Below are 21,713 nucleotides of genomic sequence, written 5' to 3'. Positions count from 1 at the left end.
ATTGAAGAAGCTGCGAACTCAAACATAGCGAAGGTGGAGAGGCTTCAAAAAGAAGCTGATTTAACCGAAGCCGCGTTGAAATCGATAGTGAGTAGGTGTATTTTATTACCGGGCCACAAATGCAAAATCAGATCCTTGCAGGTAAAATATCCTCTCTCGAGCACAAGCGTCAGCAGGCTTGAAGAAGGCCAAATCGAGATGGGACATTGTAATAGAAACTCAATCGAGCAACAAAGAAATAGAATTTCATACAAGTGCTACATGTTTGGTATTTTTTTTGCTATTTCTAACAAGAGATGAGAAAAGTGTACATGGGAGACAAGAATCGCAAAGCATGTTCAGAGGAAAAGATATACAAGAACGTGATAAAGTATGCGGCAAAAGAACAAGTGAAGAATGGCTGAGTTGTGGAAGCAGTGACACGAAAGCATGCAGACCACATAAGTTACCTGCGTTTCGAGGACCGGGTTCTCGGATAATGATGCTCGTCGTAAACTAGGGCATAATGAGGTTTGAAAATTGAGCACTGGAGGAAGTAAAGATTGCTTACCATGTGGCGATCCCGGATCTATATGGAAGAAGAGGCAGCAATTATCAATGATACAACCACCGTGAAAGTGATCTTTGGCGTTACTTACGTCCGGTATAAGCCGCAGGTCTATCCCTGCTGTGTCGCGGTAAATCATAACGGTCGTACGATCCGTGAGGGTAGTTGGTTCCGGTATACGGGGGTGGAGATATATCATATTCTCGCTTGCGTGATGATGGCGGTGCTGCTTGTGCGGGGTAATTCCTTGAATAACTTGAATCACGACTATTGCTGTGACGGGCGTCTCTACGAGACTGCGGAGCCTGTGGGTGCGAATAGACGGGTGCCTCGCTGCGGCGTGGTCGAGACTGGCCGGGAGTCAATAGCCTGGGCGAAGTCGTGTCCCGGACGAGATGATCACCACGGCTAGATGGCTGCTCGACACCATTGATTGTGTATATCTCCCTACCGTCAGGATATTGTCGTGTTACGTGTTCGATTCCCTGCCAAGAGCATAAGTTTACATTTATGGAGAGATGTCGCGTTATGAAGATAACCTACATCCTGGCCGCGCACGGTATGGATAGTTTCAGTGACACCGTTGACTGTTCGGGTGGAAAATGTCTCGGAGTGGGAGTTGCTTCTTCCTCCTCGAAAGTCCGGAAACCCGGGTTGAGATTGAAAGCCTATGGTGGGCATTGAGAAAAGGCTCTCAGGAAACATGCTCCGCGAGCGGTGGCTACCGAAATTGCCGAAAGGATCAAATGGTGCAAAGTGAGGACGGAAAGGCGAGGCTTCAAGCATGTCGTCAAAATCTTCGAACATGGTTTTGAACAAGTCAAAGGGGTCTCTGAACACATGATTGTGGTATGAGTGGTGGTATTCATGCGGAGTGTAGGCGTGGCTACGAGGATGCCATCCGTTTCTGAAGGGTGTCTCAAACACTTCTTCCGGTTCTGGTGGCGGCCACACTCCATGGATGTCGTACTCCTAACAGGATACGGATGAGCTGAAGTTTTACCCTCATATTATAATGAAAAACATACTCTGCGTTTTTCGGGGTCGGTCAATATCTCGCAGGCATGGCTGATCTGCGATACTTGCACTCAAAAGGATGCTATACAACTCATAATATAAACCAACCTCTCTGAATTTTTCCGCTGCCACATTGCGTTCTTCCTCGCTAAGGTCTTGAGGCAGCTTGTCCGGATGTGTTTTCAGTGCTTTCTTTCTGTACGCCCTGCGAACTTGGGAGCGGTCAGGGCCAAGCAAGATGATGTCACGAAGACTCACTCTGTTCGGTGGTAGCATCCTTGGGTATTCCCAGCAATTCGTAGAGAGGATAGGCCATGGAAGGAGTGGAAGAGATCTAGAAGCTTTAATGAATCATAGCTTTGGGGCGACTAGCACGTGGCCTTGTGTTTTATTCTAATCTCGAGGCAGTCCGGTTGGAGAATCTACTAGAACTCATTATCAAACCAGTGATGATGTTACTTTCTATAGTCATGCCTTCTATCGCTCCCGTCATATCTTTATGCAGAAGGGTTCAAAGGAACTTTGACTGTGCACGCATGAGATGAATCGCCTTGGGTATTTTTACCATTCAATTTCGGAGGTTTCAGTGGCTGTACACTTAAAATCAATTTGCAGGTTGTCGAGTCCCATCTAAGAACAGTGATGCGACTCGAAGAAGTCCTCTTCTGCGCAACTGCGCCCCAGTCCCCGGAACAAGGCGCTGGTACTATCGCTCTCCATGACGTCCAGAGCACGACCCTCCTAGCGACCTTCAAGCAAACATCGGCCGCTCCCCGCTGTACCGCCGTGCTCGAATCAAGCAATACTCAAGGGGGATTCATGCTGGCTGCTCAGCCAGGCAAATCGCTTCTTAATGTCTATAACTTTCAAAAAGTAGGATATCGCGTCTGTTCTTTGCTGCATCAAATCAATCAAATTAGTTTTAGGACCAAATTGCTCTCAAAATCGTCCTCCCAGAAAAGTTGACATGCATAGCCATCGACAAGTCAGGTCGTTATTGCGCCGGTGGAACAGCTCAAGGCGGAATCTATCTGTGGGAGGTCAGTGGTGCTTTCCTTGTCCCATGCTGCCGCTAACGTTCGTAACAGATTGCCTCGGGTATCCTCTTCAATTCTTGGGATGCTCATTATCGTCGCGTCAACGTTCTTCGGTTCACCAACGATGGAACTGTGCTTATTTCTGGCAGCGAAGATTCATCCGTCAACGTCTGGATTGTTGCGAGGTATGTTTATGCTATCATTTCAGTTAACCATTATCTCACCCTACTACCAGACTTGTTGATAATGAGGCGCAGAACGATCCAGCAACCCTACATCGTTCATTATCAGACCACACCCTTCCGATAACAGATATTCAATGCGGCGTAGGAGCATTCCTGACCTGTCGCATCTTGACATCATCCGCAGACCACACCGCTAAGGTACAGTTCACCAATCTAGATTTGTAACTGGTAAAGGCTCATTGATAATACCCTAGCTCTGGGATTTATCAACGGGAACGCTGTTGACAACCTTTCAGTTCCCTCAAATTATTGCACATCTGGCTTGGGATGTGACCGAGAGGGTATTTTTTGCCGCTGACATAGATGGTTCCATACACAAAGTACACCTCTTCCAACAACGCAAGAATGCCGCCGGTGATATGATCCAGGAGGCGGTAGGGGGAGGCGGTACCAACGACATTGTCCGCATCGGTGATAATGAACAAGAAAGCCAGAAAAAGGGACCTATCCAAGTTGGGTGGGTCGTTTCTTACTTCTCGATCTACAGGCTGCTCATACTGGCCTAGCGAGAGCGTATCTGCTATGGCGATATCGATGACATCCACTTACTTGATAGTTGGCACGTCCACCGGCGTCATTCATTTTTACGATTTCCCATCCCATCAACTCGTCCGAACGATTTCTACTCATAAGGGCTTTTCAATCACACACCTTACTAGTTTTCTAAAGCCCCTGGATCTTATTGGACATATCAGCTTGGACCTCAATGTTGGTAGCATATCCGATGCTAGGGACGCCTTGCCCGCAAAACCTGTCCAACCTTTTCAAAGGATGAAGGACTCAAAAAGTCGTGAAGCTCATGAAGTTACCATGTTCCTTCAGCCAAATCCTACCGTAAGTAAAATTCTTGGTCATTCACTCCTCTGACCAAATTTGACTTCCTATATAATTCCAGTCACCTCAAAATAACCCTGCTGAATTCAACTATGAAGAATTCCTTCGTGATCATGCATCTTTCGTTCGACCCTTCTCAGATCAAAATGGTTCAATGGGATCTTCGGCTTTCGAATCTTCCGCAGCCAAAGACAAAATTTCGGAACTTGAGGCTCAGGTAGCTCAACTGAAGGAACAACTTGGAAAGGCCAAAGGCATCAACGATGCAATGTGGGATTCTGTCGTTCAGCATGTGATGACTGGTGAGAATGGAAAACAGGATAAAGTTGAAAGTACGGAAGATGGTGGTGGAGATTCGAGGCGGAGAAAAAGGAGTAGAGGAGCTTAATCGCCCATGGCTAGAATATTTGAAGGGTTATACGTGCTTCCTACTCCGCCAGTCGCTCGCCTTGAAAGACCTTTCGAGAAGCTCATTTATTTTCCCTGACTTGCGCAGTATGTCAAAATTGAACGTTCTTAACGACAGCCTCCAAAAGCATTGTCGGATAGCCCATTCCTCTATGATACTCTGGCGTGCCCTTGCAAATTTGTAGGGTGACGGATGAATCGCGAGTGGCGACAATTGATTCGAGCAGGGGATCTACGCTTTCTGCGGTAACAATGCAAGTACACACCATGCACACATCTTGTCTCGTTTCATCGAATGCCTAACTATTGCGAGACGGTATATTTGACTTATTTGCCTCACTGGGACGAAGTTAGTCGGCTCTTGACCTTGATATCAGCAGCTCGGCTAATATAGGCGAACTTTCGAACTGATCCGAGGGTCATTCTTTTGCAGATTCAATTCATCCATAGTGTAGTAAGAAAGCGTCTCCAGTAGTATTACGTTTAAAAGTGAGGGATCTATGCGGAATGATCGAAGATTTTGGACGCCATCTGGCGAAGCAGTGGTACAGATATGTACAATGAATTTCGAAATGACGTATTTTAGGCCGGTGGTCGCTTTGCGAATTGTGGAAACTGCAGATGTGACAAGGGAGTAGTTGTAGAGGTTCTGCATCTAAGCTCGCTCAGCCCCAATATTTTCTATTCCTTGCTGCTTTCATCGAGGTTTTGGCGACCACACGACAGTCGAGTAGTACTTCGTGGGAAGATACCGAGTACTGCTTCGTGTCTCCTCCGGGTGGCGTCAATACTGACATTGTCACAGACAAATCCCTCCCGCTTCTCGCTGACATAGACCGGCCCAGTCTGAGTATGTCAGAAGGCCAGAAGACGTCACTCGACCTCACCCACGTACTCTGCAAGTTCAGCGTGTCCTTAGACTTCCGAATGCTCACTCTAATAGACTTTCAGACAATGACGATTCTATACTTTCGCTCGGGCTTGCCTTGATCACATTGAGTCCAATTTTACTTATGGTATGTGTAGCTATGGCTCTAGATTTGTAATACCTCTGAAGTGACATGACAGGCCTCATATGCGGCGTTGGCTGTGATGACACGCGAATACCTTGTCATTGTAATGTGGACTGGGCAGCTATTTGGTGAAGCATTGAACTACGCTATAAAACATGCCATAAAACAAGATCGACCAATTCGTGAGTGCCAATGATGCCTTTGTATATCGCCTGAACCCAATTCTGTACTTGTTCTAGAAAGCATTGGCAATGGCTATGGGTTTCCGTCTTCACACAGCCAATACATGGGATATTTTGCAACCTTTCTGATTTGCCACATGTATTTCAGGCATCGCTTTGCCAGCACAGGTTGGAAACCAATAGATCAGCTATGGCGTCTTGTGGTCTATGTCGGTCTGTTATGCTGGGCTGGCGCAGTTGCGTATTCAAGGTGAGGGCAGCAGAACTCTATGCTGTAGAAGCGTTTCTGACAGTGAGTCATGACATAGGCACTATCTTGAATACCACAACTGGCATCAGATATCATGGGGTCTGGGTATCGGGTCTTCCTTGGGTTTCTCGATTTACCTCGCTTGTGAATTGATTCCGACGAAATATCCAACATCGTTCCTAAGCCAAGTCAAATTGTTTGTGTTGGAGAATCCTGTGTCTACCTGGCTTCAGATTCGTGACGGTTGGGCGATCTGGTCTGACGGAGGGAGAGAAGTCGAGTGGCAGCGTTGGCGGGCGGAATGGGAGAAGCAGAAAAAAGCAGGACAGCTGAAAAGGGGAACTAAGCGCCTGTAGCATTGTCTTATCTGATAAAGGCATTCAAACGATCATTGATCGCCTAGAACTAAAAAATCTACCCCCTATGTTGTTACGACCATTTTGTCGATTCCCTCATACGTACATCTCTCGAGGGTATTATTTCCAGCCCAGAAAATTCTCGACTACAAATCGCAGAATGTCATCTACTCTACCGCCGTCACCAATCCCCTTCTTCAACAAAGCAGCCACTTTTCGTGAATGGCGAGAACAGGCGTTTTCAGAGCGCCAGTCTGTAGGCTATGTTCCAACGATGGGTGCCTTGCATGAAGGACATCTATCTCTAGGTGAGCGAGGCTTTTTTGGGTCATCATTATTCATTGAGTCCCGTCGCATGATTCACCCAGTTCGTAGGTCACTGACCGAAAACGATCTCACTGTCGTCTCCATCTTTGTCAATCCAGCTCAATTTGCACCTCATGAAGACCTCTCGACGTACCCTCGGACGTTATCTCAGGATGTCGCAGCCCTTCTTCCTCTCAGTTTTTCGGTCGACTTGGCACCAAATAATGACGTTGACGCGTCCTCTACTACCCGAAAAGTATCCGCAATATTTCTTCCAGATAGCAAAGAGATGTATCCTTCTGGTGTCACTCAAGACGTCTCTGCGCAAAAGGGCACCTTTGTTGAGGTCAAAGGATACAGCCACCAGATGGAAGGACGTAGTCGACCAACGTTTTTCCGTGGGGTGACCACAGTCGTAACTAAGCTGTTCAATGTCATCCAAGTAAGTTCTATGATTTCACTTGTTTGGAGAATAATGGAGTGATTTAGGTCTGACTCTAGCCAACTCGAGCATATTTTGGCCAAAAAGATATACAGCAGGCACTACTGCTAAAACGCATGACGAGGGATCTACTTCTTTCTCATCCTCTGCCCGAAAATCTCCATATCGTGCCTACATCTCGTGATCCCGTACATGGGACAGCTCTCTCGTCGAGAAACGCATACCTCACTCCTGAAGAGCGTCAAGTCGCACCAACATTATATAATGCCTTGTCTGCTGCAAAAGTTGCTTGGGAGGCTGGTTTTCCAAAAGTCGAATGCCTTGCCAGAGCACACGCCTTAGTTGAAACTCGAATACGCGAGGCGCGAGAAAATGGATCAAAAGTGGACATTCGGTTGGATTTCATCGAAATAAACGACGCGGATACCTTTGATATTATTGGAGATGATGTTACACGGAAGGATTTAGATGTCGCATTGTTGAACGGCGCGTTGTTTGTTGGAAAAACGAGGTTAATCGATAACCTTATTCTGGGGAATGATACTAGCATTATTGGTTAACTTATCCTTCCTATTATATAGCTCAATACGAGCCGGCGTGTTCTGGACAGGGTATTAGATGATCCATGTCGCCCGATATCTCGTTTGTAAATAAGAACCAATCGATCAGAGTTAGAGGCGGTCGTCTCTACGTACCGCCTTTTTTTTTTTGCTTCCACTCGCAGCAAGTGTGCCCGTAGGATGATCGAATTTAAGCGAGATACTTCTTTGACGCGTGAGCCCACAAAGAAATGATGGATGAACGACTTGATGTCCGAGTCCGCTTGTCAGCTGACCGACCCTCATCTACTCCTCTTACTGCTGCACCAAAGACAAAACCAGAAGGCTCCTGGATACCACTAGTAACAGATCTCGGTCTCGACAACTTAGAAGCAAGTAACCTGTAATTGACCTCGTAACCGTCGCACTTTGAAAAGGGACATAACAAATATTCGAATGACGTTCTGCCACCGATTTATATACGTGCTGTAAGCTTCAACCTGAAGCTTACACATAACCTCGATTGGTACCTATCCATCTTGGTTCTCTCAGGGCAGCTTTCTGCAGATATCCAGCCCCTCTGGTAAACCAATGCTCTGGCGGAAAGAAGGCAACGCTCCAGCACTTGGCGATCAGGTTCGCCCTCGACCTGTCAATGAACTATCAATTCAACCGGGAGAGGATTCAGTTGACTACTTGCAACCCTACAATTCAAATCCGGCCGAAATTTGTTGGATAGTGGCGGCAGTCTTCACTTCTTTGCTTGGTCCACGTAACCAAAATGAGCCTTCCGGTGTCCCTCCTCGCGGAATGCTGAACAGCTTCAAATTCAATCTCAATGCACCATTTGCAAGTCGTATACAGGGGTTCCAGGTTTATTTCGATGCACTTGGGGGCGGATTATCAATGACTGGGACAAGCGAACGGACGACTCTTGGAAACAAGCTGGGACACAACCTCTGTGGGTGCCAGCATTCTGTTTCTCGTCTTTCTCGGTGATGGGACTACCGAAGAACCAGCCAAAGGAATAATCTTGATTGCAGGTTCCTCGTTGTAAGAAATGGTGTACTGCGGATTTCGGCAGCATTTTCAGTGCAACAATATACTGCGGACTTCGACATGAGCGCTTCAGATGTCCTATCAGCGCAGCCAGATGCTGCGGGTTTCTGTTCACACGTTCTGTCGAAAGCTTGGAATGGCATACCCAGTTATGTGCTGTTAAATCTCGGACTCGAGCCTTGGAAGCACTGATACTGCGCTGCGAATTATTCTATGACTGATCTCAATCAGAAAGAACAGGTAGGAAAGAACAATTGGGCCATGCAAGGGTCAGACGTGTGTTCGAATTGATGAATGGACAAACCAACGCTATGTACCATGAACTGGTTTGTGAGGCGTGGGGTGAACTTCGTAAGTATTTATTGGATGCGATATCTGCATTTGACTGCGGTTGGCTCCCCTGCCTGACTCACCCGGGCCTCATCTCGTCACAATTTCTCTTATTGCTCAACCGTTCAACGTTGATTAAAGATGAAAGTATCAGGTTGGACTCCGTACATAAGGCTTGGATTATACGCCTTCACGGTATGTTAATTTACCTAATATTTCGACTCGATTCACATTGGGAACCGAAACAATCCCAGATGGTGGAGTCAATCATTGTGTTGTGTATAACCGCTGCGAGATTGCATTATACAACACATAAACCGCTCCGCGATCCTTTCTTCGGCACCACTGGCGTACCATTCTATGGTATTCATCGTTTCTCCCTCCCCATACCCCTCAGCTCGTGGTCTCATAAACTGCAGATCCAATCGTCGTTGCTTTGTTTTTCGCGAGTTTGATCACAATGGGCTGGTCCATGTTTGTGTAAGTATTCAAATTCTATATTCAGTCCTACTAATAATGATTACCATGATCAACAGTTTGATTGCAAAGTTCCAACGGCTCGAAATTTTTGTCCTTACAACCTGGCTAGGAGAAATCGTGGTCCTGAGCACACTCTGGTTGTTCTGGGTCACCAGCACCGGAATTGCCAGTGTACGTCATTTTGTTTTATCCCGTATCAATTGAACTTTCCTTACTGGCGCTTGTATGCCTGGTTTTCTTTTCCTGATAGTCGTATTGGGGTTCCGGCATGATCTGCAAATATTATCAACCGTGTCAACTTCTATCCGCGATGCTCGCAAATGCATGGGTAACTTGGACTATGCTCTCTGCAATTCTAATCTTAGCGATATTTTTCGATTCTGTGAAAAAGCCGGGGAATGGATCGGTTAAAAGACGAGAAATAACAAAGCATACTGAAAGTGCCTTTTGTGTCAATACCAGCGAGGGAAAGGTCTCCTTCGATGGAAGTCTGGAAACGAAAGAAAAGATGTCGTACTAGAAGAGAGGCCGGAAAACAGCAGTCGAGTAGTTAGTGATTTTCACGGTACTCCGTAGTATCCTCATCTGAATATCTCTCATTCGGGAATGATCTAATGGTTACATACTTGGAACGTGGGTGTACGCTAGTTTGTTCAAAACATTATGTCTCAATAAAGTTGTCGAAGATTTTTTCAATTTCTGTTAAGAGATTAATCACGGAAGCGCCTAAGGTAAACTCATCTCTTACAGCCAACTTAAATGTCCGAATGATATAATGCTACATATGTCAGGGTCCAGATCTCTTGCGTTATCTGGGCCTGTTACCTGGGGCTGATAAACGGAGTCCGGGGCCAGGACGCTGTTGACTGCCATTTGTTAGCTGAAAAAAGGAATACTAATCAAGAGCAATAATAAAACAAAATTAAGTCAAACGACTCACGCGTCCTGAGTTTGTTGTTGATTTTAATTAATGACACAAATGATGAGAAGAAATTCTCATTGCTGACGCGGACGCGGCAGGCGCAGCGCGAGCTAGTTACTATTAAACCAAATAAGGTACTAACCAAGGTTTCCGTTGATCGAAAGCACAGTATTCTCACGCGTGTTAAATGCAACGCGTCATATCGGCTTCGGTTCTAAAATTGAACAGGCCCGCGCAGTAAATTAATCCTCCCTGCCGATGGACCACGTACTCATGCTGCCACTATAAGCATCTATTCTACATCCGGCCTTTTATAAGTACTTCTCCTTCCAACGACCACCAAGAGCATGTACCCTTATCATCATCATCACTGGCGACATATGGGATATAGCAGAGGACCAAGTCGTTTTATCTGGTTCGCAATCGGCGCGGGTGTTGCAACTGTCTGGCACAAATGTCACAAAATACACGCTAACAGCACATCTTGGAGTTCTTGGGGTCATTGTCATCGCGCCGCCATCCAACAACAATATCCCTCACCGCTCCCTCTATCTAACGCTTCCACCAACCCGGATGGATCTCCAACATCCACTCAAGCGCAGGAGCCATCTTTTTCGTTCAGAGATATTCCAAGGAGGATAAATAATCTTCCTTCTGCAGCCTGGGAGTGGGGCCAAGAGAAGGAGAGGGGGAAGAATCAAGAGGAGGAAGATCCTTTGGCTGATCTGCAAAGACAGGCAACTGAAACTGTAATTCATTCCATCGTTTTTTTTTTCGATTTGGAGCTAAAGCGCCTGTTTTCAGATGAGTGATATGAGTGAAGCAGCTCTCGAAACCATCGTAGCAACTGCGGAATCTTTGAGAGCCGTGAGTGTCTTTTTTTCAATCAAAACCGGAATATTTCTCAACAAAAATCTGATATCAGAAACTCGTTGAAAATCGTGAGCAACGCAGGAAACAAGGCGAAGAACTCAAACGATAGATCGAGGAGCAGCCCAGAAATCTGCCCCGACTCTAATTTAATCTTATCAGCTCAGTTGCATCTTTATTTATTAATAACCCTTAGTTGTCTCTAAATTTTCCTCTTCGACTGACGAGTTGAGAACCCCTATTTGATGCCGACGACTTCTATTTGATATTCGACCAAAGACAACGGTGAATATGACCAAATGCACCCATGCACCAAGGACTCCATGGACAGTCGCATGGGGGCATCCGTGAGCTTCTTCAGAAAAGACGAGAACGCCTTCCTTAACCCCGACTTATCTAGTCTCAGCGAAATCGTTCTGCTTACAATCGATAATCATTCTTTTTTTATTGCTCAACTATATTGGAGGGAAGTCCACCAAGTATGATTTCAGAGACAAGTGTTTCGCTCGTTCAAGAGAACAACATTCAGCGGCAGTAAAACATGAGATCCAAAGATGGGCATATATAGGTATAACACAGATTGTAACAGCGTAAGAATCGTTGATATGCATCATCAACCACATCGAATACGTCAGAAATCCTTGTGTGAAACCGGTCAGAACCTTTCTACTGCCCTCGACTATCGTCACGTATCAATTTGTTAGAGTCCAGTGGATCAACCAAATCGTTGACCGCAGGTTGTTCTGGATCTTGTTGAACGGATCGGCCACGCTGATTGACATAAGGAGGCGCTTGAACCTGCTGCGCACTTCCTGCCTGCTCTTCCGCTAGAAGTTACGAAATAAGTCTCGACATGTAAAAAAAAAATGGACGCAAAAAGACATACGAGTAGAATACCAAAAGTAGGTGATCAAGCCACCGAGGATGACAACAAATGCGACAAAGTATAGCCAGTATGGGTGGTAGTGCTATAGAAGGAATCAATGAGTTCGGATTTTGGGCTGAAAGACCGACGAAGAACATACATAGAGGAATAATCCTGAAAAGATGACCTTCAGCAATTCAGACATTTCACGAGCATCAAAAGCACTCACCAAAAAGCAGACCCCAAAAATCACTCGAAAGCAAGCTCAAGTTATAGTATGTAGAAGAAGCCAAACGATATAGCATCGGAGCAATGGTATAGAGGATGAACAATGCAGCGGTGTAGGCCATAAGTAAGCCAACTAAGAACGTAGAATTTAGTTTAGCCTCTAAGTACCAGCGATTAGAAAGAAATGGGACATACTAATGCCAGCATTCCAAGGTACTTGCTTCATACTCTTCGACTCCAAACCGGATGCTTGGATTCCATTTATGATGAATCCCCACATGCCGAGCTGCCCAACAACTTCGTACAAAGGGCGCTTTCTTACGAAAAATTCTTCGGTCGCATTGGCTGGATAGTAAACTCAGCATATAGATCCTTGTCTTTACTGTTGAGTGCACTTACTGAAGCCGTAGAGTGTAGCACCGGCGATCATGAATCCATCTCCCTTTCCTCTGGCAAGCGCCGGATAATTTTTGTCAGTTACAAAATCGGACACAACGAGAAGCCCAAGTCCTCCGATGCAAATTAAGACACCCTGAGAAGAGAGATTAGATGTCAGCATCTAGTAAATATACGAGACAAACGAACCAGAATCTGAGTCCAATGATACCGAGGGCGGAGGTATATCCAGGAGAAGAACATACAAGCCGGTATGGCCCACCTACATCACGGTTAGGTCAATGAGAATTACGAGTAACAGAAAGGGACTGACGCATCCAGCAACATACACGAAAGCAAATCCGTGTATTGATAGGCCTTGATTGAATACGAAATGACTTAGCCAAGGACAGACGCAAGTACCCATACGAAGCACACACCCTGACGACAAGAAAATTGCCTTCCACATCACAGGCAGCCAAAATAATATCTGTGGCCATGTGCTCAGTGTCCATATAGAAAAAGCGAGTTCCCCGTGAATTGAAGGTAACGTACATTTCCAACCATCTCGTAAAATCACCCTCATCCATCCTTTAAATCCATCTAACCGAGCCTAGGTCAGCGAACACAATCACATGGAAAAACTCTGTGAGTGATCTCACACTGATAGATCGTGTATGGCGTGTAGACAGCAAAGAGGGCGAAGTATCTATAAAAAGTGTGATTGGCGATCACCGGTTGCCTTATGGGAGTGAGAGAAAAACTGACAAGAAAAATCCTTGGGTCGTCGAGAGCGTCCACCCTCGACTGACAAGCTCAGTCGTCGTGACGTTTGTACATGTGATACAAAGGGAAAGGACCTGTCCCGCCAACAGGGATAAGATGAATCGCTTGGTCCATATGCTTTTCCACCTGCGACCAAAGCTGGTTGCGAAAGCAGAGAGGGAAGTATATTCGATTGGGGGTCGAGCGGGACTTTGGGGTTGAGGGGAGGGCAAAGAATGGGGTGTAATGCTGCGCCCGTCGTCTTTGGTATCATCCGGCTTGGGGGTCGTGTCCGCCATTGCTAAGAAACAATAGTGTTTATGAGCGGAGTGTAGGAAATGAGAGCGGTGGGGTGGCTGATCGCAAGGTGGAAGGGGTTTTTATGGCGGCGACAAATGGCGCATCTGCACAACTGATTATTTATTTTTTGCATCTTCCTCATCTCCAGTTGATCGTGGTCTCCAAACACGGAACCTTCCCACGCTTCCCGCAAGGCCAATTCATTGCCAAGTTTCTGCCTCAACCCACGCTGTCGTACTCCTCTCCAGCTTCACATAACGTTTCCTGCCAAAGTTCCGTCCCATGCCAACTGCTTTCGATCTTCCATTTCTCGTGCCATTTACCTTTGGATCTATTGGCTGTAGGGGGGGATGAAGTGTTGACATTGAGAGGGACACTCCTTCTCACCCCCCTAGGTTGCCGGCAGACAACTACGCCACTGCGCCACCACCTGCCACCTGTATTGACTGATTACGGGACCGCACAATCGTGCCTGGCCGATACATTGAAGTGGGCAGGAACATCCGTCATCCCACCGCTCATCTCCTTCAAGGGTGTTCACGCGTATAGGTTAACGAAATTATTCTCGACGGGTCTAACATTGAAAGATGGCTTTATCTGCGATCTGGTTTTATACAAGTCGGAGTAACATACTGTTACATGCCTGTCCATGACTGCACTTGGTGGATAGGCGTCGAAGTCATATAATCGTCCGAGTTACCCCAGATTCAGAAGTAATATCCATCAGATCTTTGATACTAAATGTACGAGATTTATAGCCATCTTCTTGACACTTGCGTCAGTCTGTGGAAGTCTCCTTCGGCCACTGGCACAGGAAGGGCGATACCGACGTTTGGATCGCGATTTTGGGATGGTCGCTCCGTCGCCTACGCACCAATGACCGGTGGCTTATAATTAAATGTCACATCAATCCTTTCCCTCGGCTACTTAAAAGTCTCGGGTTCAAGAGTGTGCCGATGTTGATCCATGCGATGGCCAACAGACATACCGCTCACCCCTTTCAAGCTACCCCTCCGCGAAACAAATCGTATCGACGAGCGTTATTCAAGATCGCCGTTCTACTACACGTAAAGTCGAAGAAAACATGTCGCATTTTACGATATCAATGGCCCCTGCCAACTGGAAGGCACATGGCAACTCAACTGAGAGGAGGTCTTTTCTTTCCGACTTTTTAATTCTTTGTATCTCTCATTCCTCTACCATTATTATGTTCCGAGAAATGGTCTCCCTGGAACATTTCGAATTCTCGTATAGATATAACACCGAGACCTTCATTGTTCACCTGCACCATTCATCAGGCAAGATTCTATCCACCTCCACCGCGAGTGGCTCCAGATACAAAATTCTCGTCTTCTCTAAATGGCGCAGCCCTCGCCACTTCAATCACGTTCCACCCTCGAGCGTCCCGCAAAATCATGCACCTAGATATCTATTTCCGTGATCGCGTGGCGTTGGGGAACTTTCTATCGCCTTCAGTCACTCAGCCCTCGACATGTTAGGTCTCGACATAAGCATTAGCCTACTTGATTTTGTCCAAAGCGGTCCTGAATCTGGCGCTGTGGATAGTGGAAAAACACGGATACCGAGCTCAACTGCTTTCGATCCCAGTGACTACCGCCGAACTCACATTCACAGTGGAGCATTCCGGGAGAACTCAACTGAGATCTTACACGCAGACACACACTGAAACACTTCTTCTCGATACCCACTGCCATGGCAGTTTGACTCTCAATCATCAATGTATGATGTATATGTATGACCGCCGAGTGGGGAATCTAAGATTGGTATCTGGTTACATTGGAAATATCTGCATGTTCAGAAGGACCCGTGCTTAAGAGTATCTCCATGACGTTTTACCAGTCTTAGGCATCGACAACCATGACGATGTTGATCTATCCCGAAAAGGCAAGACCACTGACTTAAAAGTATACCTTATCAGTCGATGTTAATTAGAGTGCTTCTTTAATGAGAGGTGCTCAAGTTTGAGACAGACATGAGACCTTGTATCGGCTGTGACTCGTGAGGACGTCGTTGAGTCAGATCGCAAGATCCCAGATATCTTAATTGATATTCCTGAGGTCGATAGTTCGAACGAATTCATTGTAGTTGCATTTCGTTACAAAGAAAGGAAGAAGGAAAAAGTCGGATGTCGAAGAGAAAAGGTCCATGAAGGTAAACAAGCGAATCGATGATTAAAGGCCCTCCATAGAAACAACAAGTTCATCAAGATCAGCCTTGGCCTTCTTGTATTTCTCTGCCTCCGCCTGACGGGAATATGAGTACAGAAAGGAAGCTGATGAGACTAGATTTTGAACGTACCTCGTATTTCTTCTCTACCATGTCCTTCTCCTGCTCTAGATGTTGCACTTGTCGCTCTAGTTGTTCAGCCTTGATATCCACTTGTCTTAACCTGGGAGAGGCGCGATTAGCATTCGAGGACACGTAGGTAGGGAGAAATCGTACTTTTCAACGGTTTCCTTGAGGTTCTTCTCGGAAGCATCAAGTTCTTCTTCCAAGAGTTCAACCTTTCTCGTGAGGGCATCGTTCGTTGATCCTGTGCCTTCGGAATTGGAAACTACTTTCTTCAAATCGGCAACGGTGGCCTCGCTCTTGTCGAGAGAAGATTCTGCGAGTCCGAGACGGTGCTCGAGGGACTTTACTTCTTGTTCTTTGTGAAGAAGTTCTTGTTCCAGTTTCTTGTTCTTCGCTTCGGACTCTTCAGCGCGCGCGATCGCGTTATCGGCTTCGACGCGAAGGCCATTGAGTTTCTAAGTAATTGGAGCCTCAGAAGAGACAGCGGAAAAAAAGGGGATGGGTAGACGCATTACCTCTCTGATTCTGTCCATGGCGGCCATGGGGTGGGGTTGTTGGAGGTTTAAGTGCAAGTGATTCAGTATCGATGAGCACGTGGAGTTATATGTATTAAATATTTAATTCTGCTATCATATCCTGTAACTCTTTGTTTTCCCTCCGCGTGCCCTGAATGTTCCTCTCAGGTTGTGGGGGAAATAATTGAGAAAAATACGAACGTCGAATTGAGTATGTAGCTCGTCGATGCTTGCGACGAGAGCGTCGTATTTGACCTGTAGTTCATCGGCCCTTGCCGATCGCTGTTCGAGTCTGGGCGGGGATCCGGCAGTCAGATCAGATGACCACGATAATTAGCAGCATACTTGGTTTGCGCATCGCGTAATTTCTGCAACACGGGCAAGAGATGGTTGAGGGTGATAGTGGCTTGTCGTGTTGATCTGAGGTTCTCTTGGAGTTGTTCTAATTTTTCTGCCTGTTCTGCATTCAGTCTTTCGAGTTCGGGAGTTCTGGCTTCTGCTGCCTCGGCTCTGCGGCGGGCATTGTCGAGCTTCGTTTTGAATGATTCAAGAGCCTGGGGGGTGGTGAGTGTAAGCAAGGGGGAGGGGTGGATTGAGGTGTGGCGTACTTGCATGTGTGTGGATGGTAATGAGCGTGGGAAGGGAGCGCGATCATGGATGATGGGCTCCTGAGTTCGGACTTTGTCGTTCGCTCTCTGCTGCATGGCTGCTCCTGTCCCCCAGCAAGGTCTGCCGCCGTCCTCTTCTCGCCCCGTGTGACCGTTCATTCCCTCCTTCAGAACTGCCCATCCTCGAGGGCCTCATCAAGTTCCGTTGTTTTCCTTTGTTTGCATTTCCCATTCGTTGCTCACGCCTCTTCCTCAGCATCCGGAATAGACTGACTGCACTCAAGAAGAACCGTGTGGAATTCATCAAGGCTTCGGATGTCAACGCGCTTTATCGCGACGTCGTCAAACAAGGTCTATCCTTCTTTCTCTTCCGACGTCGTTCCCACCTCACCCCGCCCCAGTCACCCAACTCAATGACGTACGTGACAGTAACACGACCTACAACAATCGCCTCGACGCCACCCTTGCCGATGTCTTCAATCTCCTGTCCCTCTTCTACCTCACTATTGGAAAGACAAGGGACCCCCCTGCTACGTACTGTCAGATTGCTTCCATGAGAGTAAGCTCCTACTCCACATAACCCCCACATTCGATTGACTCATCCTTTTCAAAAGCAAATCCTCAACCATATGAATGAATCAGCCGTCTACAATGAAGCTGATCTTGCTCCATTTCACAAACGACTTCAAGAGCTTCGTACTATCGTCCAACTTGAGGTAGAGAGCAAAAAGCATACCAAGCCTCTGACAACGCTACTTGAACGCCAACTCCATGAATGTGGTTCGTTCCAAGGGTCATTTAACAATTGATGACATCATATTGACTATAGTACTCTAGAGCTTATCGTCCAACAATTACAAGATTCCTTGGCCGTTCTGTCTCCCGAACTTGTGCCTGTTCATCAGAAGCTTGTCTCCATCCGTCGCTCTCTCGTCTCTTTGGCTGCCAAAGGTTCTTCACCTAAATCTGAACTCAAGCCTCTACAGGAAGAACTCCGGAAAATCGATGCGTTGAGTTTATGATATTCAGTTATAACTTTCTATTTTTACTCAAGTTTGTTATCAATTGCAGTACGCGAGTGGACGGCAAGTTTCTGGGTCCAGGTGGTATCGTCCCAGCATCCCAGGCAATCTGCTCATCCCTCCTCGAAGAATGTTTCGAGATAGCACAGGAGATAAAAGCTCAGGAAAATTCCAAACGCGTCTCGTCATCACTCAAACCCATCTACGACCGTCTACGGGATATTCGCTCCGAATTGGAGAGTCTTGTCTTGACGCATCGTTGGACACTGCGTGAGACGGACCTATGGGCTTATTCATTGAGTTTACAGGAGATTGATCGGATGCGAGTCGACGGCAAATTTGTAGACTCTGATGGGAACAAGCCTTCAGGGCAATATGTATGTCGTTATGTTCTTTATCAGGATGTTGAGCTAAATTTGTGCACTTAGGTGCTACTATATTTACTGAGGAGATGTTATGGCCTTATTTATCGGCTGCTTTCTTCAAGCGAGCCGGTGTCAGAAGAGATGATGCCAATTGTAGGTTTCTCTGCTGCTGTTGCATATTCTTGGATTGATTGTTGTATCTAGGCCAACAAGTTGTCGACCGTTAAAAAATGTCTGAATGAAGTATCGAAATACGGTGGACCATTTAGTGCCAGAGATTTGTACCCTGTACGTCCCTTTTTGTGTGCGCTTATTCTAGTCTCATGAAAATTCGTTATTAGTACCAACTAGCACTACATCAAATCGATTCCATGCGTCAGGATGGAAGGTTCGTAGGTGTCGACGGTACCATTCCAGAAGGACAAGGCATCATAATGGCGCACCTCAATGAATGTCACGAGTTGGTCGAAATGGTGAATTCGTCATCCTTTTCTTGTATTCATCTCACTCATATATACATCCACAGTTGAAAGAGTCGATGAACGAGGATGAGACAGAAGAAGAAGAAACAGAAATGGATGAGGATGATGTTGGTGAAGATGATGATTGCGAGAATTTCAGTGTTCATGATGTGGATGAGGGGTTGAAGATTTCAAGTGGAGAACATTTGGAAGTGAATAGACCGGTAAGGTCAGCATCGTCATCGTCAGATTAGCAAAAAGAAGAAAATTTCTTTTCGAGATCCCTTGTCTTGTGGATAACCCCCCGCTATGATGATTTAGAAGGGGGATGCCAATGTTTTTTTTTAAAGAAGTCAAAAATTTTTGCTCTTTTTTTTTTTCGCCTTTAATTCTTGGTGGTTGAGTGTTGAGTACTTATGCGTTATATCAATTGTTTGTGTCTGGGTATTTGCATTATAGAAATGCAAACTCTGCAAGAAAGGAAGCATCGTTGGATGACGTCACGAGGTCTTTCGCATTCTTTCACAGGAAAAGATTTCAATATGCAAATACAGTACACAAAGACGGGGAGGGTATAGGCAAATTAAGGTGTTTGAAATAGTTCCAGTGGGGGGTGACCAGTTTGGTATCATCGTTCTGTTCGTTGTTTAAAATACCTTTGAACACATTTCGGCTAATAGTCGTTGCCAAATTTACCTCGTTCTTCGTCACTAGCAGCTGTGCTACTCCCCTCCGTACCCATCTTGGAATGCGCGCGCGAAGAACCAGAGACATATGTAGATTCATCTTCATCAAACAACACCTCTTCTTCAATATCCATAGCCTTCCCGAAAGTAGTACTGGTGTTTAAATTCGAAGGTTTCGATTTGCGTGAGTTTCGATTACCGGGTGCACTGACGAAATCAGCAAAGGAAGAGATGGAACCATTGGATTTGTGACCTCCGGGTGATGAGGGATTTGATGCTGCGCGTCTGTGACCACGAGTGGTGGATGATGTGTTTGTGGGTTTACGTAGTGGAACATGGTAAAAGTCCCCGGTCCCGCCGAGTTCTTCGTCGTCTCCCATATCGAGTGCTGTATCATACGAAGGTGAAGCATTGGTATTTGAAGGAAGGGAAGAATAGTTGGAACGTGAGAGTGGTAGAGAACGGTAAGAGCCTTTGCGGAGGTGAGAAGCGTAGGAGTAGATTAAGAGAGCAAAGTAGAACTAAGAATTTTAATTAGAATGGGTGCTGCGCGTTGAACGATGTGTATGTGAGATGGGATACCTTTGAGAGCCAGGAGAGAGTGATGACAATGAATGCGGTGCTCTTTTCAGCATTCCAGATTTTCATGGCTTCAATTTCACGTTCTTCGTCAGTGAGAAGCCGGGTAATGTTGGCGGCGTCGATCATGGCTTGTTGTGCGGGAGAGTTGGCCTGGCGGCTGCCGTCGTGGGGAATCCAGATCCACCAGGCCAGTGCGAAAAAGACAGTCCATGCGGTCGAGACGACGTGGTCTGCAAAGAAGAGGTGGGCAAAGTACAGAGTCTGTTTCGGGTCCTCCTGTAACAAGAGGGCTTAGAAAGTGATAGAGGTGCAGAAAAGAAGAGAACATACACCCTTGACAGCACGCAGACCCCATACGAGAGCGATAAGGGCGACGACAGAGTAGATGTAGAGGCTGAGCTGGGCAAAGGAGCCGCCTACTCCGGTGACGACTGCAACGAGGCCATAGACGCCTGCGACCTTGTTGAAGAGGGCGAAGAGGAGAGAGACGGTGACGGCGGTCTTGAGGTCGAGGAGGCCAGCAAAGGAGGCGAGGGGCCAGAGACGCCACTCTGGACGGAGCATGAGCTTCATTGGAGAGACGCAAAGCAGCTCTCCCTTACGTAACAGCACCCACTCTGATTTTCTCTCCTCCCTCAATGGCCAGCTACTTCAACTCCAACCACGCCACCTCTCGCTTCCTCGCCAGCAACACCCCGGCAGCACCCGCGCCCAATCCCAACACCCCCAAGTCCCGTCCACCCGCCTCCAAGCTCTTTTCCACCTCCCTCCATCAGCCGGACCGCGCACCTGCCGCCCTCGTCACCGCTGTCCCCCCTTCCGCTGTCCATCCTCTCAGAAACACGTATGTATGTTCGTTGCACACTGCCACCTCCTCAGCCCTGCCTCACCTCGTCCAGATGGGTCTTTTATTTCCGACAACAACGTTCTCCGGGCAACAAAAACGTCAACTACGAAGAGGGCATCAAAAAAATATCAGCCTTTAGTTCGGTATGTCCTCCCTTCCAACTACCCATATCTCTCTCTCACAATCTCACAGGTCGAGTCCTTCTGGTCACTATGGACCCACCTTGCCTCCCCGTCTAACCTTCAGCCCACCACCGATTATCTCCTCTTTCATACCGGCGTACGCAGACCAGTGTGGGAAGACCATCTCAACATTTCTGGCGGCAAATGGATCATTCGTCTGCGAAAGGGTGTTGCGGATCGTTTGTGGGAAGACCTCGTGCTAGCTATCATCGGCGACCAGTTCGACCAATGTGGCAATGGACCGGTTCCGACAAACGGTGAAAATGAAGAGGAAGACGATTCGTCTGCTGCTTACAATGAAATCTGTGGGTGTACCATAAGCGTCAGGCAAAATGAAGATATCATCAGCCTGTGGAATCGCTATGAGGCTGATTTCAAAGTTCGCGAACGGATCAGGTCGGATTTAATTCGTCTCTACGTTCATTCTATGCTCACGTATGGTGCAGGGATACACTTAGGAGAGTTCTCAATCTTCCTCCAACCACTACCTTGGAATACAAAACAAACAACGGTTGGTCTACCATTTTTTCGCTCCTTGAATCCATTAACGCTGGTGATAGATTCGATGCTAGACCAGTCCAGTTTTCGAACTACAGGACTGCATGATCGCACACCACATACCTAGAGGGACGATGTCGCGTGCTGTACAAGTACTCTCTGATGTTGTATTGATCTTTTTTTTTGGCGGGTATGACGTCAAAATCACGTGTTTCCCGGAATGTCTACGCCGTGAACTGACCCACATGAGAGCCCATGTCCCTT

The 21,713-nt window shown here is 46.8% G+C and overlaps 11 protein-coding genes across 11 annotated transcripts; 7 read left to right on the top strand and 4 right to left on the bottom strand.

Moving 5' to 3' along the window:
- Positions 1–214: 214 nt before the first annotated feature.
- Positions 215–1,886, bottom strand: AGABI2DRAFT_193289 (hypothetical protein). Its single transcript, XM_006461875.1, has 7 exons — positions 1,823–1,886; positions 1,673–1,776; positions 1,576–1,620; positions 1,091–1,519; positions 639–1,032; positions 551–568; positions 215–495 (listed from the first exon to the last, which is right to left on the bottom strand). Exons 1-7 carry the CDS (start codon positions 1,878–1,880, stop codon positions 446–448), a joined length of 1,098 nt encoding a protein of 365 aa, XP_006461938.1. The 5' UTR covers positions 1,881–1,886; the 3' UTR covers positions 215–445.
- Positions 1,887–2,206: 320 nt separating this feature from the next.
- On the top strand, positions 2,207–4,176 carry AGABI2DRAFT_186018 (hypothetical protein; the record flags this gene model as incomplete). Its single annotated transcript, XM_006461874.1, has 7 exons — positions 2,207–2,437; positions 2,491–2,604; positions 2,653–2,786; positions 2,837–2,984; positions 3,041–3,303; positions 3,353–3,680; positions 3,742–4,176. The coding sequence occupies 7 exons, from the start codon at positions 2,207–2,209 to the stop codon at positions 4,066–4,068; spliced, it is 1,545 nt and encodes a 514-aa protein (XP_006461937.1). The 3' UTR covers positions 4,069–4,176.
- Positions 4,177–4,835: 659 nt separating this feature from the next.
- Positions 4,836–6,535, top strand: AGABI2DRAFT_193288 (hypothetical protein). The gene is made up of 6 exons (XM_006461873.1): positions 4,836–4,986; positions 5,040–5,104; positions 5,157–5,283; positions 5,341–5,533; positions 5,592–6,197; positions 6,258–6,535. Exons 1-5 carry the CDS (start codon positions 4,941–4,943, stop codon positions 5,887–5,889), a joined length of 729 nt encoding a protein of 242 aa, XP_006461936.1. The 5' UTR covers positions 4,836–4,940; the 3' UTR covers positions 5,890–6,197; positions 6,258–6,535.
- A 1,684-nt stretch (positions 6,536–8,219) lies between these two features.
- On the top strand, positions 8,220–8,463 carry AGABI2DRAFT_193287 (hypothetical protein; the record flags this gene model as incomplete). The annotated part of the gene is made up of 1 exon (XM_006461872.1): positions 8,220–8,463. A coding segment is annotated over one exon (237 nt), but the record flags the coding sequence as incomplete, so codon positions are not given.
- A 184-nt stretch (positions 8,464–8,647) lies between these two features.
- On the top strand, positions 8,648–9,565 carry AGABI2DRAFT_205979 (hypothetical protein; the record flags this gene model as incomplete). Its single annotated transcript, XM_006461871.1, has 5 exons — positions 8,648–8,760; positions 8,820–8,928; positions 8,985–9,045; positions 9,102–9,216; positions 9,296–9,565. The coding sequence occupies exons 1-5, from the start codon at positions 8,707–8,709 to the stop codon at positions 9,563–9,565; spliced, it is 609 nt and encodes a 202-aa protein (XP_006461934.1). The 5' UTR covers positions 8,648–8,706.
- Positions 9,566–10,314: 749 nt separating this feature from the next.
- Positions 10,315–10,949, top strand: AGABI2DRAFT_118783 (hypothetical protein; the record flags this gene model as incomplete). The annotated part of the gene is made up of 3 exons (XM_006461870.1): positions 10,315–10,716; positions 10,772–10,834; positions 10,893–10,949. 3 exons carry the CDS (start codon positions 10,315–10,317, stop codon positions 10,947–10,949), a joined length of 522 nt encoding a protein of 173 aa, XP_006461933.1.
- Positions 10,950–11,283: 334 nt separating this feature from the next.
- AGABI2DRAFT_193286 (hypothetical protein) lies at positions 11,284–13,453 on the bottom strand. The gene is made up of 12 exons (XM_006461869.1): positions 13,074–13,453; positions 12,968–13,014; positions 12,861–12,908; positions 12,746–12,795; positions 12,640–12,683; positions 12,516–12,588; positions 12,330–12,462; positions 12,126–12,275; positions 11,932–12,063; positions 11,863–11,876; positions 11,724–11,805; positions 11,284–11,664 (listed from the first exon to the last, which is right to left on the bottom strand). Exons 1-12 carry the CDS (start codon positions 13,367–13,369, stop codon positions 11,504–11,506), a joined length of 1,230 nt encoding a protein of 409 aa, XP_006461932.1. The 5' UTR covers positions 13,370–13,453; the 3' UTR covers positions 11,284–11,503.
- Positions 13,454–15,449: 1,996 nt separating this feature from the next.
- Positions 15,450–16,256, bottom strand: AGABI2DRAFT_193285 (hypothetical protein). Its single transcript, XM_006461868.1, has 4 exons — positions 16,199–16,256; positions 15,834–16,138; positions 15,690–15,780; positions 15,450–15,634 (listed from the first exon to the last, which is right to left on the bottom strand). Exons 1-4 carry the CDS (start codon positions 16,223–16,225, stop codon positions 15,563–15,565), a joined length of 495 nt encoding a protein of 164 aa, XP_006461931.1. The 5' UTR covers positions 16,226–16,256; the 3' UTR covers positions 15,450–15,562.
- Positions 16,257–16,889: 633 nt separating this feature from the next.
- AGABI2DRAFT_222970 (hypothetical protein) lies at positions 16,890–18,933 on the top strand. Its single transcript, XM_006461867.1, has 11 exons — positions 16,890–16,925; positions 16,978–17,005; positions 17,063–17,157; positions 17,208–17,365; positions 17,421–17,586; positions 17,644–17,815; positions 17,878–18,205; positions 18,257–18,346; positions 18,398–18,481; positions 18,535–18,666; positions 18,720–18,933. Exons 1-11 carry the CDS (start codon positions 16,901–16,903, stop codon positions 18,906–18,908), a joined length of 1,467 nt encoding a protein of 488 aa, XP_006461930.1. The 5' UTR covers positions 16,890–16,900; the 3' UTR covers positions 18,909–18,933.
- A 394-nt stretch (positions 18,934–19,327) lies between these two features.
- Positions 19,328–20,486, bottom strand: AGABI2DRAFT_151536 (hypothetical protein; the record flags this gene model as incomplete). Its single annotated transcript, XM_006461866.1, has 4 exons — positions 19,328–19,593; positions 19,624–19,861; positions 19,923–20,198; positions 20,253–20,486. The coding sequence occupies 4 exons, from the start codon at positions 20,484–20,486 to the stop codon at positions 19,328–19,330; spliced, it is 1,014 nt and encodes a 337-aa protein (XP_006461929.1).
- Positions 20,487–20,560: 74 nt separating this feature from the next.
- AGABI2DRAFT_71452 (hypothetical protein) lies at positions 20,561–21,576 on the top strand (the record flags this gene model as incomplete). Its single annotated transcript, XM_006461865.1, has 6 exons — positions 20,561–20,766; positions 20,822–20,912; positions 20,962–21,181; positions 21,227–21,347; positions 21,398–21,462; positions 21,512–21,576. 6 exons carry the CDS (start codon positions 20,561–20,563, stop codon positions 21,574–21,576), a joined length of 768 nt encoding a protein of 255 aa, XP_006461928.1.
- Positions 21,577–21,713: the final 137 nt, after the last annotated feature.

This window comes from Agaricus bisporus, assembly GCF_000300575.1.
Source record: "Agaricus bisporus var. bisporus H97 unplaced genomic scaffold AGABI2scaffold_6, whole genome shotgun sequence".
Taxonomy (NCBI): domain Eukaryota; kingdom Fungi; phylum Basidiomycota; class Agaricomycetes; order Agaricales; family Agaricaceae; genus Agaricus; species Agaricus bisporus.
This window is presented reverse-complemented; position numbering and strand designations above follow the sequence as displayed.